General features: G+C 52.8%; 1 protein-coding gene across 2 annotated transcripts in view; it reads right to left on the reverse strand.

Annotated features, from left to right (window-relative positions):
* Positions 1-18,029, reverse strand: part of SMAD3 (SMAD family member 3) — a 113,399-nt gene that overhangs the window by 22,570 nt on the left and 72,800 nt on the right. The window contains exons 1-2 of one of the 2 annotated variants that reach the window (XM_032864631.1): positions 4,399-4,417; positions 35-228 (exon numbers count right to left, since the gene is read on the reverse strand). In XM_032864631.1, coding sequence (XP_032720522.1) covers positions 35-119 — 85 coding nt within the window. In that variant the 5' untranslated portion in view covers positions 120-228; positions 4,399-4,417. Of the gene's footprint in view, positions 1-34; positions 229-4,398; positions 4,418-18,029 lie in introns of those variants that run through there. The other variant, XM_032864632.1, reaches the window with a different exon arrangement.

The following is an 18,029-nucleotide window of genomic DNA, read 5'->3' on the forward strand; positions in this document are numbered from 1 at the left end:
AGACCCCTGGAACGGTGTGGTGGGGGGCGCATACCTGGGGTCTCTACCCTCTGATAGTGGTAGGGATTCACGCAGACCTCGTCCTTCTTCATGTTGAAGGCGAACTCACACAGCTCCATGGCCCGCAGCTCGTGGTGGCTGTGCAGGTCGGGCCATCGCCACAGGCGGCAGTAGATGACATGGGGGAGCCCCTTCCGATGGGACACCTGCAGGCGGCCATCCAGGGACCTGTGCAGACGGGGCGAAGAGGAACAGCGGAGTGGATTGGGCTGACGTGCTCCCTGACATCGGCCTGCACTGCTGCTCCTGGGAGCTAGCTGGCCCAGCCTCAGGAAGCCCCCCTGCCCCATTTCTCTGAGCTGCACAGGGCCTCAGGACCAGAGAATCCTGTTAGGGCTGGCAGGGGTCCCAGGAGAGGAACACGGAGGCCCATCAAGGAAGGCCAAGGGCCTCCCCGGGCTGGCAGGGTAGACCTTGACCTCACCAAGCCCTGGGGTGAGTTCTCCAGCCCTCGCCCCCCCATATGAAGGGAATGGCACTTGACTCGTGCTCTGGGCAGGTCCATGGGCCGGGCCGAGGTGTGCAGAGGGGCTCAGGCCTGAGCAAGAAAATGGGAGTTCTTGAGGTATGTGCACGTGTGAGGACCACAGGGATGTGGAAGTGACGAAGCACAGGCTGCATCTAACCCCTCCCAACATGCAGCCCCTCCCCCCACATCAGAAAAAAACGGGAAAACCCCTCTCCCTTCTAGCTGCTATTTGTGAAGAGCTGGGAAGGAAAGAGGGCAATGGAAGGGAATTTCAAATGGTAAGAGCCTACAGCGGCAACCTCTCAGGAACCCCATTCTGGTTGAGGGTGTCACCCGGGTGTCACTGTCCACAGAGTGCTCCTAGTTCAGAGCCAAGGCCTGAGGCCTCCAGCCAGAGCTGCGGGGAAAGGGAGTCTCCAGCTCTACACCAGGCTGAGTTCTGCAACTGTCCCCCGCCTGGCTGGACCAAACACCACAGCCAAGGGGCCTTTCCCTGTGCAAACAATGTCTTCTGTGGTGACCCAACGCCCCCACCTCTCAGGCCAGGCCAAAGCGTGGGCCCTGACCAGCAGCACGGGGCCACGGAAGTGGGTTAAAAGGAAGACTCTCAGAGGCTTCCCCAACCTACTAAGTCAGATTCTTCCTCTTCATAAACCCCCCAGTGAAGTGCAGGAGAAGAAAGAGCTGGGGCGCCGAGCCTGCCTGCTGGAAGCCCGGGAGTGGCAGGCGCAATCCCCGCCAAGAGTAAGGCAGGGACATGGGAGGCTTCTGAAGAGGACGCCCAGTGTCATACAGGTGAGGAGATCCTGTTCACACAGTCCTTTAACAGACCTTTTATGAGCTCCTACTACGTGTGGCACGGGGGACACAGTGGGTTGGGAAGAGATGTCATAGTCAAACAGACCACAGAGTGGTCCCTGATCCCATGAGCCTCCAGTCCAATGGACAAGACAAATATTAATAAAATCATTCTACGCAGCTACAATCAGCAACCGTGCAAGGATTCTGAAGGAAAAGTGCAGGGAGCACATGACCCCGGGACCTTGTTTTACTAAAGGGCTGGACAGGGTGCCTCTGGGGTGGGGATGGTTGGCCTGAAAGTCCAAAGGACAAGGAAAACTAACCAGGCAAAGGTGCATGGGAGGAGGGCGTTCCATGTAAGGGGAAGGTCATGTGCAAAAGCCCTGTGATGGTGGAAATTATGGTAAGGAGGGAGAACAGAAAGGAGGCCAGAGTGACTGGGGAGGAGAGAGGGAGAGAACTGGGTGTTAAGATGAGGTAGGGGAGCCCTTGCAGGGCCTTGGGAGCCGTGATAAAAGGTTCTACCTTATTCCTAAAAGCCAAGGAAGTCCCTGAGATGTTTCAGCCGAGATGTTTTCAGCACACAAGTGTGTGCACGAGACTGGCCCCGTGAGACTTGGCAGCCCGGAAAAGACCAGGGACTGTGGGAATGGACAGTGACTTGGAGGTACATGTGAATAAAGAGGTACATGGCAGGACGACTTTCCCTGCAAGAAGGCCCAGGCTAGGATCCCACCGCTCAGTGGGTGCAACTTTCCTTAATAGCTGGGTGGGGCCAGGGGAGAAGTGTTCACAAGCTCTCCCTGCCCTCGGCCCCCACCCAGGACTGAGGGCACCCATTTGCCTGGCTAAACAGAACCCAAGGGCAAGCTGTGAGGGAGGGCCGAGCCAGATGCAACCAGAAGCACCCACCGAGGGGAAAGAAACAGGAATCCAATAAAACTTCCTAAGCCCCTGGCCTGGGAATGGGGAAGGGACAAAGGTCAGAGCAAGACTTAGTTACAGGGATTGACAAGTAGCTGCTGACGAAGGGCATCTCCAAGGATATAATTACTTCCCTCCCGTGGGGCCCGAACCAAGGAACCCCTCCAGCCAAAAAACAGTAATTACCAGGCAGAGCGAGAGAGCCTGGGACTCACCTCCCACCACCCCACCCTCCCCGCCACCGCCCCCACCCCGAGGCAGAGAAGGAAGACTATAAGATATGGAGTCACACAACCTGGGGTCAACAAGAGGCTCTCCTCTCCCAGCTGGGAGACCCTGGGCAAGTCATGAGGTCTCTGGGACTCTCAGCTACTTCGTCTGGAAAATCCAAATCCCCTGCCCCCACACCCCCCACAGCTCAGTGTCCACTAGAAGCACTAGCAGTCTCTCTGCATGGGACAGCAGCCCTGGGGCAATGGGGTGAGTGACCAGGCTGTGGAAGAGAGAAAGGGAGGGTGGGAAGGGATAAGTGGAGACAGGATTACTCAGCTGCTCCTGTTCTCCTGCAAAGCCACCGAGTGCCTGCAGATGAGGACAGTGGCCACGGTCACTCAGTGTTCGAAAAAAGCCCGAGCTAAGAGCCTGCTGAACACCAAGTGGCCTCTTCCAGGGGCGGCCCTGGAGAAAGGCTCAGGTGGGCAGTGAGGGAGGGCTGGGGCTATGGAGGGGGCCCCTCAGCCCCCACCTAGCTGATTGAAGGGGATGACACTCTTGTTTTAAAGCTAACAATAACACAGGGCAAGAGCAGGGGCGGTGGGGGCTAACACAAGAGAAGGGTCTCGGTTTCCATGGGGCAGACGGCCCCAGAAAGTGAGCACGAGCTGAAGCTCCTGGCAACTCTGTATCTGGGCCAGAGCCTTTAGGAAGAGAAGGAGGAGGGGACAGGATGCTCTGGGCGCTCCTAAGGAGGACAGACCCTCACACACAGCCCTGACATCAGAAACCCCCAGAACCAGGACACTCTCGGCTGGCAGCTCACCCCCCAGAGACAGGACTAGACCCGAGACCTCACACCTGCTCGGGGACCTGTGAGGGGGGAAAGGGCACGGAGAGGGCACACATGGGACGGCCACGCAGATGTGCAGCTCTGACACGATACAGGTTGACGGGGCCAATGTCTGCTTGTGAGATGGGCTGTGATGGGGTCGCTACAGGTTTCTGCCACTGAGGGACAGGAAGGGGCATCGAGGTGGCAAAGGAGGACAGGTGCACTGCACTTGTAGGTCAAGAACCTCAGTCTGCTCGTCCCTCATCTCTTCCTTTCTGCATTTCATGGCTGTTTCCTCTCAAAGATAAAGTGCTCGGCTGTCTTCCCAAAGGATTATGGCATAGAAGGCTCCAGGGAGAGGAAAGACGGGGGAGAAAGGAGGAGAGACAGTAAAGGGGAGGAGGTATGGGAGTGGGTAGAAGAAGGTAGTGGAGGGAAGGAAGAGAGGAGAAGGGGAGGGGTGAGGAACGGATGAAGGGGGGAGGGAGGGGAAGAAATGTACTTCCATCACCTACAACAAACTGAAAGAATCCGTTTACCTCTGTCCTGCCCACGACAGCCAGTAGGAGAAGCGCGCAAACTCACTCAGAGACGGCCAAGCGGGAACTGACTTCAGAGTGGAGTGAGCGGAAACCAAGGCAGCTCTCAGAGGAACCCAACAAAAGGGATTCCATTTGCTTCTCAGAACCTGGGAAAAACTTGGGAATTGGGGGCACCTTGCACTTCTCAAGATGAGGCCAAAACAGGAGGATAGCCTGAAAGTCTATGGAAGAGACAGGCAGGTCGGCTCGCCTCCCTGAGCCCCCCAACTAGTGAGAAACAGGTCTGCTCTCTGCAGAAAATGAACTGGAGAGCAGGGCTCCAGATGGGACCATGACGGCACAGCTAGGGTCAGGCGAGGGCTGGGAACAGGATGTTGTCGACCGTCTCTTGCTCACACGGTACCCAGGATGGTGACAGGCAGGCACGTCCCCCCGCCGATCCCACCTGCTGGAGACATTAACAGCCCAGCCTGCAAGACATGCAGTACTGACATTTGGAGAACCCCCAACAAAATGGCCCTGTTCCTGCCAGCTCACCCTACAGGGGGGCTCACCTGCCAATGTCAAACACGGAGCATTCAATCTGCTTTTTACTGCTTCACTCGTAAATACGAACGCACAGCCAGAGCCTCAACCATTTAAAGAAAGCCTCCAACAAGAGGCATGGGGACCGAAGTAAGTGGGGGAGAAAAAGGAAGTCTCAGACAACGCAGGGAGCAGAGAACCTTTCAAACAAAATGAAACGAAAACTACTCTCAGGGAGACAAGATATTATAATCCTAAAACCAGAACATTTACAAACTATTATAAAAAACACTTAGAGGGGCGCCTGGGTGGCTCAGCTGGTTAAGCATGCAGCTCCTGATTTTGGCTCAGGTCATGATCTCATGGGCTGTGGGATCGAGCCCCGTGTTGGGCTCTGTGCTGGGTGTGGAGTCTGATGGGATTCTTTCTCTCCCTCTGCCCGTCCCTCTCCATACGCCCCCCACTGCTCAAAACCAAAACCAAACAAACAAACAAAAAAAGCCCTCTTGGAAATAATAATATAATAATACATAAATAATAAAAATAAGTTTAAAATTCTGGAAAGACCTGAGTTTTTCAATTGTATACATGATTTACCAGTTTTTAGAAATCAAGGGAAGCCCAGTAACCAAGGCAGTGTGATAATGGCAAACCACTGAGAAACACATCAATGGAGCCTAACAGAGCCCAGGAATAGTCACGTGTAAATGGACAGCTGATGTTCAACAAACGACAAAGACCATTTAGTAGAGACAGGATTGTCTGTTCAACAAACAGTGCCAGGACAACTGGATATCCGTATGCGAGACAAATGACCTTCAACCTACGCCTTGCACCCTATACAAAAATTAATGGAGATGGGTCCTAATACAGTTTCTGACTGAAACTACAACCACAAGAAGGAATCTTGGTGGCCTTGGGCCAGGCCCATGTGGCTCACACACCACCACGTCCAAAGCATATTCTGCTAAAAAAACAAAGCTCACCAATCGGATGGTCATCGAAATGTAAGCTCCTGGTCTTTGAACAACATTGTTAAGAGAATAAAAAGCCACAAGTTGGGAGAAAATATCTGCAAAGCCTCCATCTGACAAAGGACCTGCTTCTGGAATAGATCAAGAACCCAGAAAACTCAGTATTAAGAAAACAAACAACCCGACTACAAAAACAAAAACAGGTAGAGGAATTGAACAGACATGCCACAAAAAGATATAAAGATGGTAAATGAGGCACATGAAATGATGCTTGACACCACTAGTCATTAGGGAAGTGCAAATTGAAACCACGATGAGACACCCCTTCGTAATTGTCCAAACGGCTACAATTAAGGGCCGGGCCACAGGCTGGTGAGGGCAGGGAGCGCCTTGTGCTGCAGACGATGCTGGTGGGCATAGATCACGGTGTAACTACTTTGGAAAAACAGTTTGGAAGTTCAAAATAGTTCCTCAAAAGTTCAAACCATCAACTTCCCACACGATCCCCTCATCCCACTAAGTGCTTCCTCCCCCAGGAGAAGTGAAAGAATCTGTCCGTTAGGAGACTTGTGTATGAACATTCCCAGCCACGTTACCAGGAAGAGCCCCAAACTGGAAGTCACCCCGGGTTTCTCAACAGGTGAACGGACAGGCAGACCGGGATCCATCCACACCTAGGAACGCTCCTCAGCCGTAAAAATGATCGATACATGCAACACAGACAAATCTAAAAACAGTTATGCCGAGTGAAAGCCAGCCAGGACTCGGTTTCTGCCCCACGACGGAGTAACTTAAAGGAAACATGCCAGCTTCTCCAGAGTGACAGAAAGCAGATCAGCGGTGGCCTGGGGGTGGGGCAAAGGGACGGGAGTGGGGGCAGATGAGGGGCTAAAGGTTATGTGGACTATTTTTACAGCACAGGCGGCTTCACAGGTGTAGACAGATGGCAACATTTCTCAAGTTGTTCACTTTAAATACATGCAGTTTGTTGTACGTCGGTGACACCATTATTCAAAAAGAAAGAAAGAAAAGAAAGAAAGAGAGAGAGAGAGAGAAAGGAAGGAAGGAAGGAAGGGAGGGAGGGAGGGAGGGAGAAAAGGCAAGAGCTTTGGGGCTTTGGACTTGGATAAACCTGGATTCAAAGACTGACTGTGCTCGAGGACCGTATAAACTTTATCAAATTGCTTCAGGTCTTGGTCTTAATTTTTTACCACCAGAAATGTAAACCCCTTCATTCGATTGCCAGAAAGATCCATGGATCCTCGGTGCAGAATGCTTTTGGGAGAGAGTTGGACACAATCAAGGTGTCCTACTGTCACTATTGTTTTCGGCTCTTGTTACTTCGATCGCCGGGACAGTGCCTGGCGACGTGCGTAGGAGGGCGCTCAGAAACCCCAGCCCCCTCCCCGGCTTGGACATCCGGGACCATGGCTTTGTTTAGCCCAGTGCTGCTGATGTCTGCAAGTCTTCTGTGCTCCTCCGCTCAGAGCAGCACCCCCACAGTGCTGTGCAGGGAGTGGGGGGACCGCGGGGGTGGGGGGCAGTGCGGCTCAGGCCAGGCTTGTGAGGACGGTACACGGGTATGATGTCTGAGACGTCAGGCTCCTCGCCTGGGATCACACAGTCTGCACTAGGCTGCCGCTAAAAACCCTCTTGGCTGCCAGGCTGCGCCCCGATGGTGGGGAGACGGTCAGACTCTCCAGCTCACGAGCATGTGACCACCGGCCTGGCTTGGCAGGATTTTCCAGAAGTCATCTCGTCCATGCCCCTGCTTCAGGGCCATTCACTTCTTCTCAGGCATTGGCTGCTACTCCTCTTGTATCAGAGTCTGGGCTGCCCAGAACCACCCCTGGCGGTGTTAATTCTCCATCCCATTCCCTCCATCCCACTCGAAATCCTCCCTGGTCTTAATTCCGAGCTGATGTTACACCATGAACATGCTCTGTTGCAAAAGAGGGCCTATTTACGACCCACTCTGCCCCTTGACCCAGCCCTTCCTTGTAGCCCCAAACCAGTGGCTGAGGCTGAGAGCACTGTCCCAGGAGCCGGCCTCTGGGCCTCCTCCCCGTTTATGACGGAGATCTCTTCCCACACCCAGTGGCTTCCTAATGAAAGACCTCCAAGTCTTTCTCCAGCAACCCTCTCCAGCTCCCCTGACAGAGGTTTTAATCCTTAAATATATTCTTCACCAGCCGAACCATTTCCTGTGGCAGGAAATTAGGTTTCCTCCCATTGGCTCCAAGTGGGACCCGTGAAGTGTCCCAAAATGGTGGTGGAAGCCAGAGCCAAGGATGTGGACATGCCAGAGCCCAGAGCTGACGGCGAGGCAGAGTCTGCCAGAGTGCTTCTGGGGGACAGGGTGGGACTGGGCCCACTGCCTGCCACGGGCCATTCACAGCCTCTGTCACCAGTGATCTGCAATGCACAGCCACCTGGGAGCCCCCACAAAGTACGGGAGGATTTGGACGTAGGGGTCCCGCAAACGACTGGGAGCACAGCACGTAAGTTCCAGAAACACGCCAAGATTGATTCTGCACGAGCTGTGAGCCAGGTGCACTGCTATTATGCGAGAATACAAAATATGGCAACACCCCGGGTCTGCCCAGCCTCCACCCAGCTCGGAACTGAAGGGGCTTGTCCAAGACCTGTACCTGCGCAGGACGGACCCAGGATTCAAACTCAGGGCAGCGCTGAGAAATTCAGGAGAGGGAGGGTAAATGGGGCTTTTTCTGCCGTTCTACGCTTGCATGCCTCTCAGGGAAGCGGGCCTCTTACCAACCAGCAAATACTGACCGCATACCTCCCACAGACCAGGCAGCAGTCGAACAAGTGAACAAAAAGTAGGTCTGTTAACACTATCCTAGTTCAGTCAAAATCGATTTTGTTTAACACACGTGATACTAACTTTTCCAGCTTCTTCCAGAGATAAGCTTTCTTTTTTTGACCTGCCTCTTGAGTCGCAACAGTAATACCAGTGACAGAAGTTATCGCTGCTACTACTGTATGCCAGGCACCTTGCTGGTCTCAGAATGAGTTAGCCACCTTCTCTATATCCATGCCCTTTACTAGATGGCTCCACTGCTCCTCCTCCCATGGGTATCGTGTACTTCCTAGGCCCTTGACTTTGGGCTCGGCTAGGGACTAGCTTTGGCCCAGGGAACAAGAGCAAAAAGGTCAAGAGCCATTGTGCACTTCTGCTTGTCTTCTTCTACCTTGCTTCAAGAAGAGCTTCCCCCGGGGAAGCTGCTGGCCCCCACCTGGGCCCAGGGTCTCACACAGGGGGGAGCAGACTGAGCCAAACCTACACAAGGCGCCAAGCCCAGGTGAGCCACAGAAGCCCACGCCAGCACCAAGATAGCTGTTTTGACCTAAGCTTCTGGAGTGTTTGTTACTCAACGCTAGCCGACTGATACGCCACCAGTGGTCTTCCAGCTACACCTGCAAGTATCCTTATCATCACATCCTGATGGAGAAACAGAGCACTGACAAGGTTTCCCAACTTTGCTAAGGTCCCGGGGTTAATACAAAGTGAAGTCAGACAATGTGACACTCTTTTCTCTAACTCTAAATGGGGCATCATGGCTTTTTCCTGACCTTGAAGAGGACACAGAGAGAAGACGTAACCATCTCAAAAGGACTTCATTTTTATTTGTGGAGGACAACCTTCTCTAGGCTTTCAGAGCCCATTTGAATTAAATGGGAACTTACCACAATTTCTCAACTACTGCTCTTTTTTTGAAGTGGTTCAACTAGCCCATTAACCTCAAACCCAAACCTCTGGTATCCACAGCATCTCAATCTGTTCTCTACCATTACATTTCTCCCCCCCAAAATATCTGCTATATCTTAGTGTAGGAAGAAGGGGTTATTTCCCATCTTGGGGTTACCAGTTAATACCACAAACCCACACCCACACTTCCCTGAACACAAATGCTGTGGCGGACAGGTCGGGTCCATGTGCTCTGACCGAGCGCTGCATTCCCCTCCCACACTAGTGGGATGAGGCCTCCCCTTCCTCCCTTCGACGACAATCCAGCCAGCCACGAACTACGAGACCACTCACATGCAATAAAATCTTTACACTTTTCTTGAGCTTTGCCAGCTATGTGGGTTTTCTTTCTGTTTTGTTTTCCTGGTACAAACTAAAAGCAAGGCTTGAGTGACTTCGGCTTTGGGTTAGGTGCTCACTCAGCAGACCATCCAAGGCGGCAGAAAACATTCTGGAGACTTCACAAGACCCCGAGCACTGGTTCCGGCAGGCCTTTGGGCCAGAGTGGAATGCCTGAGAGCCCTGCTCTCTGCTGCTCCTTACCACGCCAACATCAGAACGCGGTTTCCTCTCTTCTGTGCCATAGATGGCCCTGGAAATGCTATGAGAGTGCAGCAAATGCAAAAAGCCCAGAAAAATCTGCTGCTGAGAGGGTCAGTGGATTTGGGGGTCCACCCAGCATCCATTCCCTTTGACAAACACAGCTGAAATCAAAGCAGCCTTTGTTCTGGGCAGAATTTCTGCCTGGGAATTGGGGGGGGGGGTTATGCAGAGTCTCCTGGCTGTGGGGGACAAAGCACAGAGACCCAACATTCAGGGAACAATGTGTCCCATGTCAGCTAAAAACCTGAAAACTCACTGTAGAGAATTACCCACAGCTGGGACTTGAGAGTGATTTTGTCCGATCCCTTCTTCTGGTGGCTGAGGACACAGAATGGTGGACTGAGCATCTCCAGGCCACCCAGCAAATGAACACAGAGTGAGGCTCTTCCCCCAAGCAGGGTTTCCCTGGAGCCAGCCTCCCAGCTAATGCACTGACAAAGTCTGTAACGTGTACAATTCTACTTTCCCACCCTGGGAATTCCAACCCAGTGAGATGTTCTTTGTTGTACTGCATCTGAAGGGGCCCGAAGGTCTCCCTCTTCGGGAGGACTCATATTCAAACACAGGACTGAGCCAAGGCTGACTCCAGTGGAGACAGGATTCTGTCTTACCACCGCAACTTGCGAAGGCTTGAAATTACACAAACGTAAAAAAGCTACCAACAAACTAAGAAAATCGAGCTGTCTGCAGAATACACTGGTCCCAGACATATGCAAAGTTGTCTTGGGTGGAGTTTAAAGAAAAGAAAAATTTCTGACATCAGCCTGTCCTTGTCATTTGGGGCCATCAAGGAGGAAGCTGGCTTGGTGAAGTGTACGCTGGGGTAGGTTCTGGATAACTGAGGTTTCGCTATGAGCTCTGCCACACGGACCACACGTTCTTGCCCGGTTTCATGTGTTCTCAGCAAGTTCTGAAAGTAGAAGCCCGTTTTTGAACATTTCACTTTAGACTAGCCTGGGAGGAGCTCAGCACAGGATTTCACAATCCTCCACACCACTTCCACCAAGGACAACTCAATTTCCTTTGGAACCTGCAAATGGGCAACATCCGTTGCTTCAGGCTGTCAAATTTGGTGACTGCCCCATAAAGGCCCAGCCCAGGCCTGGGCCCCCAGTGCCTTGCCCCAGCGTGGCAGCTAGTCTCCTCTTCACGTCTCCACTCCGTAAGTAGGGTTCCCCCCTCTCCCTGCTAGCCTGCCGGGGTAGGCTGCTCAGGTCCAGGACGAGGACCACAGGCAGATGAGCCCTGACAGTGAGCCCCAGAGGTTGAGAGAACCTTCTGGGCAGAACCTCAAGGCAGGAACACCTCGTCCTGCCGTCTGAAAGGGGTCGGACCTGGTGGGAAACACATGAAGATCATGGGGGAACTTGGGTTCTTCCTCTCTCCTCAGGGGCCAGGGTTGGACACAGAATGCATGCTTCCTGGGGGGGAAAAAACCCAGAAGGCTGGTGCGTGGAGAAAGCTCAGCTTAATCATAATCATCTAAGCACACGTAGACCAAGAACTTTTCCGCATGTGGCCATAAAGCGAGCTGGGCTGCTGATCAGTTTCAGCTCCCGCCATGTTTGGGGCCAGATGATTCTCTGTTGTATGTGTGTCAGGGGCTTCTCTCTCTACTGGAGGGTGTACAGCAGCACTCCCAGCTTCTGCCCATAGATGCTTCTCCCAATCCCAGTTGTGATAACCAAAAGTGTCTCTAAACATTGCCTAATGTCCCCTTGCAGGCAAATTCACTCCCCTGGGTCCCCTGAGAACCTGTGGGTTAAGGAAATCCTCTGGCCCAGGTCAGGCATGAGGGACAGAAGCAACTTCTACCTCAGAGCAGGTGTCTACCTGGCATTTCTTCCTCATTATCTCACTGGCTACAGGGCCCCTGTGTGGTGGGTATCCTCACTTTCACTTTCCAGGTAAAAGATGCACATGACGCTGGGAGACTTGTCCAGAGCAGCAAAAAACAGTGCCTGGCCTTGAATCTGGGTGTCACACCCCCAAACCCAGTTCCCTATGATCTCAAAACGCAGTGTTCATTGTGTTAGAATTAACAGATTGTCCTTGGGCTCTGGTGAGACAACTGTGCTTGTCCCCTCCCTTCCCCCTGTGCAAATAAAGTCATTAAATCTCAGCTGAGGAGGAGGAAGAGGAGAAGGGGGAGGAGGAGGAGGTTGCTTTTGAAATCTTTCTATTTAACAGCTTCGGTGTTTGAAGCCCCCGCCGACCCCCACTCCTGCCAAGCACCAGATTGATGGGCTGCTTTTTCCTGATTATCCCCAGGATCATAGAAACTTCAGGCCATGGAAGAGGCCAGAGATCTGGGTTGGTCTCTGGTTACTGGAAGAAGGGGAAAGAAGAGTTCCCAAGCCTCTCAGAACTTTCTGGAAGGCCATTTCCCTCTGCCAGTTAACATTCACTCAGAGTAGAATTAAGCCCAAAGATCGTTTGTTTATTTTTAAAGAGCTCACTCAGGAAATTCACAGCCCTCAGCGCTGTTCTGATAGCCTCAAGGCAAAAAGTACACTTGAGCCCAAGTTTTATTACAACCCCCATCCCTAAAGCTCACCTCATAAAACACAGGCAGCTTGAACTGGAATCATAAATCCAGGTGTGTTTAGAAACCTCCTCTTATCCTACTGGGTGCTTCTGGCCTCAGGCCTCCTACAGCCCGTAACCAACACTTAGAGGCTTGGTTTCCAAACTGCTTTTGGGAAACGGATGGATTTGTATTTTTTCAATTCAGGAGAAAACAAAATAGAATGCCAGGCTATACCCACAAGACGGAAGCAACCAGAACAGAAAGGATTCCTCCGCTCTGACAATGTGCTGCTCCAGGTGGGGAAACAAAAATGAGCAGTTAGGCAAAGAAATGTTTTTACTAGCCTCAAAAGTCTAACCTTGGCTGAAAAGACAAACAGAAAAGAAAAAGGGACTATTAGAGAATTATCTTGGTTTGAGCTCTTTCTCTGCAGCAGGTGGGGCGGGGAAGGGGGCTGAAATACAGATCTTGACCTGCCACGAATAAATGCTTTAAGACTAGAAAGATCGGGGCGCCTGGATGGTTCAGTCAATGAAGCATCTGACTCTGGTTTCGGCTCAGGTCGTGATCTCAGGGTCTTGATATGGAGCCCTGTGGTGGGCTCCTTGCTCAGCAGGGAGTCTGCTTCTCCCTCTGCTGCCCCACCCCGACCCTCTTCCTCCCACACACTCTTGCAAAAAAAAAAACAAAAACAAAAACAAAAAAGACTGAGAAATATCTTTGCTCCCTAAAAAATAAAAAGGGCAGCCTACCAGAAGGTTCTCTCCCCTGACAACTACTATTTCTCTTGTCTTATCTGCCAGTGAACTTCAACATTAGCTCACTTCACTAAACAAACAATTCTTATTACAGGACTCTTAGTCATTCTGTTTTTCACTTTCTTCCACAAAGCAGAAACCATTAAGGTCTGAGTGTCCTCTCTAGGCTGTCTTTTCCCAGACCCGGTTCCCAGCCTCCCACCTCCTGCCCCATCAGGTTTGCATGAATAGAGCACCGTGAATCACTTCCTGTGGGCAGACTGCACGTTTATGAGTGGCATTTTCTTTTCTTCTTCTTTTTTATTTTTTTTAGAAGATCTCACAGACACTAAGGGTTAAACAAGTGGAACCAGGTGATGGTGATGATAACTGGCTGCCTTGTCCTATCAAAACACATCAAAGTTTCCAAAGACTTACAGAAAATGTCAGGCTGGTGTTCGTGTCTAGGGCAAGGGGTGGGGGTGGGGTGCAGAGGTGAAGAGGGCAAGTAAGGAGGTTTTGTGTTAATTGCACAGTTTTGACTTCCTTAATTATGAGTCACCGGCCAGGGAGATAAAACAATGCCACAAATGTTAGAGAACATGCAAAGGGTAAATGGGGCAACGCGGGGACATTCCCACTGAGAGGCAGCGCTCACTCAAACTCCAAATTTACGATTCCTCACAAAACACCATATAATACGGGTTGGAAAAGGAACATTCCCGCATTTCAGTCTTAACCACATTTACAGCTCTTTCCCTGTTTTTAAGAGAGGCCCCAAAGCCTTTAGAATCCTCAAACCATTCAGGTCAGCCACTGTGGGGGAGCCGGAAGTACGGGGGGATGGGGAAGAATGATCCCGTTTCTAGAAAAAGTGTAAGGACCCTGAGATTAAATAGCTACCTTTGTATGTAGAAAACACAGCATTTGCTGGCCGCCAGTCCCTGACCTTCCCCAAACACGCTCCTCCTCTCTGGACCACGGTTTACAGGCTTACAGAAGCTGTTTCCATCTAACTGGGAACAAAGGATGGCTGTCCCTCTATTCTGGGCACCGGTATCTTGAGGACAGTTAAGCACCAATTAGCATTCCTTTCATTCTAAGGGGACAGACTTCCTATTGTACCTTAACAAAAGGTTCTGGTTCATTGGGGGCAATTTCACCTAAGACAGCCAAGAACCCCTATGGGCAGGATGGTAAGAATTCCCAATCAACAGGGGAGGACTTCAGAGAGCCAGGCAAGTGTTGGGAATGTACCAGATGGCCCTTGACTGAAAGCTGCAGCCCAGGTAGGAACACAGGCTTCCAGGAGAGCCTCCCCTGGGTGGGTCCCCGGCACTTACCACTCCCGCCATACTCGGCCCACCCGGTCCTAGCCAAGATTTGCAACAACCCACTTTTGCAAGCAACCCACTTCCCTAATCCTCATCAGACCTCCCCCCACCCGTCTGCAGATAGACAAATGTTTCGAGGCCTGATCTGCAGGGACAGAAATTCAAAGTGCTTAACCGAGCCGAGCAGCAGAAGTGGAACGTGCAGCCACAGCACATGAACGTGGGGCCCCTGCTCCCTGAGCCAGAAATCTGCAGCTGGCAGCGGCGGCGTGCCACCATGACATATGGGTCCGGAGACTCTCCTCAGCCCTCCGATGGGCCTCATGTTGTCTCTAGCTCAAAACAGAGCCCATTCTGTGGCTCCTTCAGCAGAATGCCCTCTCTCTGACCTCCTTCCTCAAAGTCACAGGTACTGCCATCCCATGTTCCCCTGACTCCTCAGCACTTTGCCCCACTGGCCTGGTGAGATGAAGGAACTTCTAGGTGTTTCTGGCTTCTCCTCCCAACTAAGACAGGAGCTCCTTGAGGGCGAGGAGACCCAGCTCGGCTTTCCCTGCAGCCAGGAAGGAGCCCAAGGCTCGCATATTACCTTTGCTCACGAAGCAGGTCGTGACAGTGCAATGGTCGGTCGGCACCTCCACCAGCAGAAGATGCGGGAAGCCAACAGGAACCTCAGGTCGCACCCCACCCGCCTTGTGACCCTAATCAAATGCCAAGCCTCCGGGCGCAGGGGTCCACAGCCCCATGTGACAGCCTGAGACGCATTCTCAGCCACGTTCTCTAGGCCACCAGCGGCTCGAGAGGCACAGGTGGAACAGCAAAGGAGGACAAGGGATGACGACCGCGGGCGCCACTCATGCTGAAGCAGCCCATGGGAAAGCGCGAGAAGCTAACACACCGCTGAGAGAGGAAGCTCCTCCCACTCCACCTGCCGCCCCAGAGAGCACCAGGTCATCTGTGGCGGGCTGCGGGCCGGCAGGAGTTACAAGGCTTTGTGATACATTTCTTTCACAAATATCTCTTGACTGCAGACTTTACCAGCCTGAGACGTCCCAGAAGGGAGAGCACGCAGACCCCCAGGGTTGGCAGTGGTGGGGAGTGGAGCGTTTGCAGCAATGCTGCCGAAAAAGAGGGCCCCTCGGTCCGGGGCACCCCAGCTAGAACACGATGGGGGTCACCGAACCCTGGAGGCTCCCTGCTTTCCAAGCGCCGACATCCCGCAGACCCGTGGCTTTAAGGTGGCCGTGCCTAAACTTGCCGTTCCTTCACCGCCTTGAGGCACGCGGGCCTTGGAGGGAACAAAGCTGTGGCACCAACTAAAGCGGAGCAAATGTGTGACCGAGAGTGAGGACGCCCACCGAAATGCCTTCCTTCTCTACCAGAAGAGGGACCTCCGGGCAGAGGGTGAGGCTGACTCTTTCCGCGAGGGGGAAGCAAAACAAAAAACCCCCAAGGTCACTGCCGGATCAGCCAACCCAACAGCCACGGCTGTGATGGGACACGAAGGAATCCAGCGGCTATCAAACACCGTCCTGAGAGAGAAGGGGGCTTCAAAGGGGAAAGGTGAGGGAGCCGTGGTGTGACAGGCCGCAGAAGGGCTCCTGTCGGGGCTGGCCTGGATGCAGTGCGAGCCGGTCGCAGGAGTGCACACAGATGCCTTTTTTTAAATTATTTTTTTTAAAGATTTTTATTTATTTATTTGACAGAGATCACAAGTAGACGGAGAGGCAGGCAGAGAGAGAGAGATGGAAGCAGGCTCCCTGCCGAGCAGAGAGCCCGATGTGGGACTCGATCCCAGGACCCTGAGATCATGACCTGAGCCAAAGGCAGCGGCTTAACCCACTGAGCCACCCAGGCGCCCCACAGATGCCCTCTTGTGCTGTCTCCCAGACTCAGGAACCACAGGGCCCCGGAAGTGAGGGTGGGGGGTGGGGAGGGCTCTAGAGCTCAGCCCCTTCACGGCCCCCTCCCCGGCCCTCCCCCACACACGAGGACACCTAGGCTCAGGAGGGGACAGCGTCTTTCTTCTAGTTTAGGAACCCATGATCCCAAACTCTCTGGGACCCCAAATGGAAATCACAGCTGCGGGCTGACAAAGCAGCTAATACCATAACAAAGGGCAGGGCGCCCACCCAGAGCAGGGAGGCCAGGGCCTGCTCTGTGCAGAGGGGCAGCATTCCTGCCGTTCTCACCCTCCACAGCCCAGCTGTGGGGTCCCCAGGGCCCCCACAGACTGCATTTCAAGTCAGCCAGGGCCCATCTCCCAAGTTCTAGAAACATCTCCTACTCTCTCCTTCCTTGGCCTAACACCCCCTGCCATGGGGCCTGCATTGTTTGGTAACAATACAGGGGACATTAAGCAGGAGCTGAATGAAGACAGGAAGTGAATCACAGAGGTCTCAAACAGGCTCCTTGGAACAAGCAGGGCTGAGGGAGGGGTGGCAAGAGCCTGGGGCCACTCCTGGGGCCTCCTAGAGTATGCGTGTGTGTGAGGGGGGAGTCTCGGGAGTTCTCTTCTTGCCCTGCAGTATGGTGCCCTCACCCTCTGTCTGCCTGTGGCCAGGGAGCTGCTTCGGTCATCAGGTTCCTGAATGCGCCCTCTTGAGGGACCAAGGTGTTCTCTGTCCCCTAGGTCAGGCAGAAGGAGGGGGATAAAGCTGGGTCTCCACACACTGTATCCCCACACCATTAAAAAGCTCGAACGTGAGAAGAGGTGGCTGCTGGCTCTCCCAGCAAGAAGAATGGGCTGGGCTCAGAGCATTCATTACACGAATGTCAATGTTCTACACACACACACACACACACACACACACACAACACACGCAATGACTGAGCGTGAATCCAGATTGCATCTAAATGGCTGAAGGAAACGTCCTCTCCTGCCCTTCCTCCCTGCCTCCCATTCCCCTGGGTCTGCCCTGATTCCCACTCAGCCCTGGGGCCAGGCACTGCCAGCTCTCGGCACCATCTCTCGCCTCCAGGCCCCACCGCCACAGACTGACCACCTGCCGTGGACTTGAACGGCACCTTTCAAGTCTAGTCTCTGCCAGGATCTTGTCCCGTTTTAAGAGTGTGTGTAGGGTACGCAGGGGCACACTCACGGGTGCTCTGAGCATCCACAGGGAGGGGGCTTGACCAGCCAGTCTGTGCTTGCTGAGGGCCTACTATGTACAAGGACCTACCGTGTGCAAGGCACCTGGTGAGTGCCTCCGTTTTCTTAAATGTGCAAAGGATCAAGGACTAATGGACCAAACCAGAAAACATTTAAGCTTCTGAGTGCAAGAAAGGGCACTCCACAGTTGGTGCAAATCTGCCCTAATTTTTGTTTTACAGGCATTTTTTTCATTTCATTTTGCTTTTCCTGCACCTGCCTCACCTTTATGAAAGCAACACCAACCAGCTGCTTTCTATAAGCAAGTTTTTTGCTACACACTTTATATATATATATATTTTAATCTCACTTACCAAAAGACAAAGAAATTCAGAGAGATTAAGATTATCCCACAAGGTCACACAGCAAGCGAGAGCAGAATTAAACTCTCAATTCCCAAACATGAAAGCCCAGGGTCTTCCCACTGTGTCGTGTTGTTGTCCCACACACCTACGTGCCTTGAAGGGAGACGGGCAGAAATGGGAGGAGACTGGGAGATAGGACGTGGATTCCAACTCTGGCTCCCTTTTGAAGCTTGGGTGAGCCTAGGTTGGTTTCCTGG

The sequence above is a fragment of the Lontra canadensis genome, unplaced genomic scaffold, assembly GCF_010015895.1.
Source record: "Lontra canadensis isolate GAN:19392208 unplaced genomic scaffold, GSC_riverotter_1.0 scaffold28, whole genome shotgun sequence".
Classification (NCBI taxonomy): Eukaryota; Metazoa; Chordata; class Mammalia; order Carnivora; family Mustelidae; genus Lontra; species Lontra canadensis.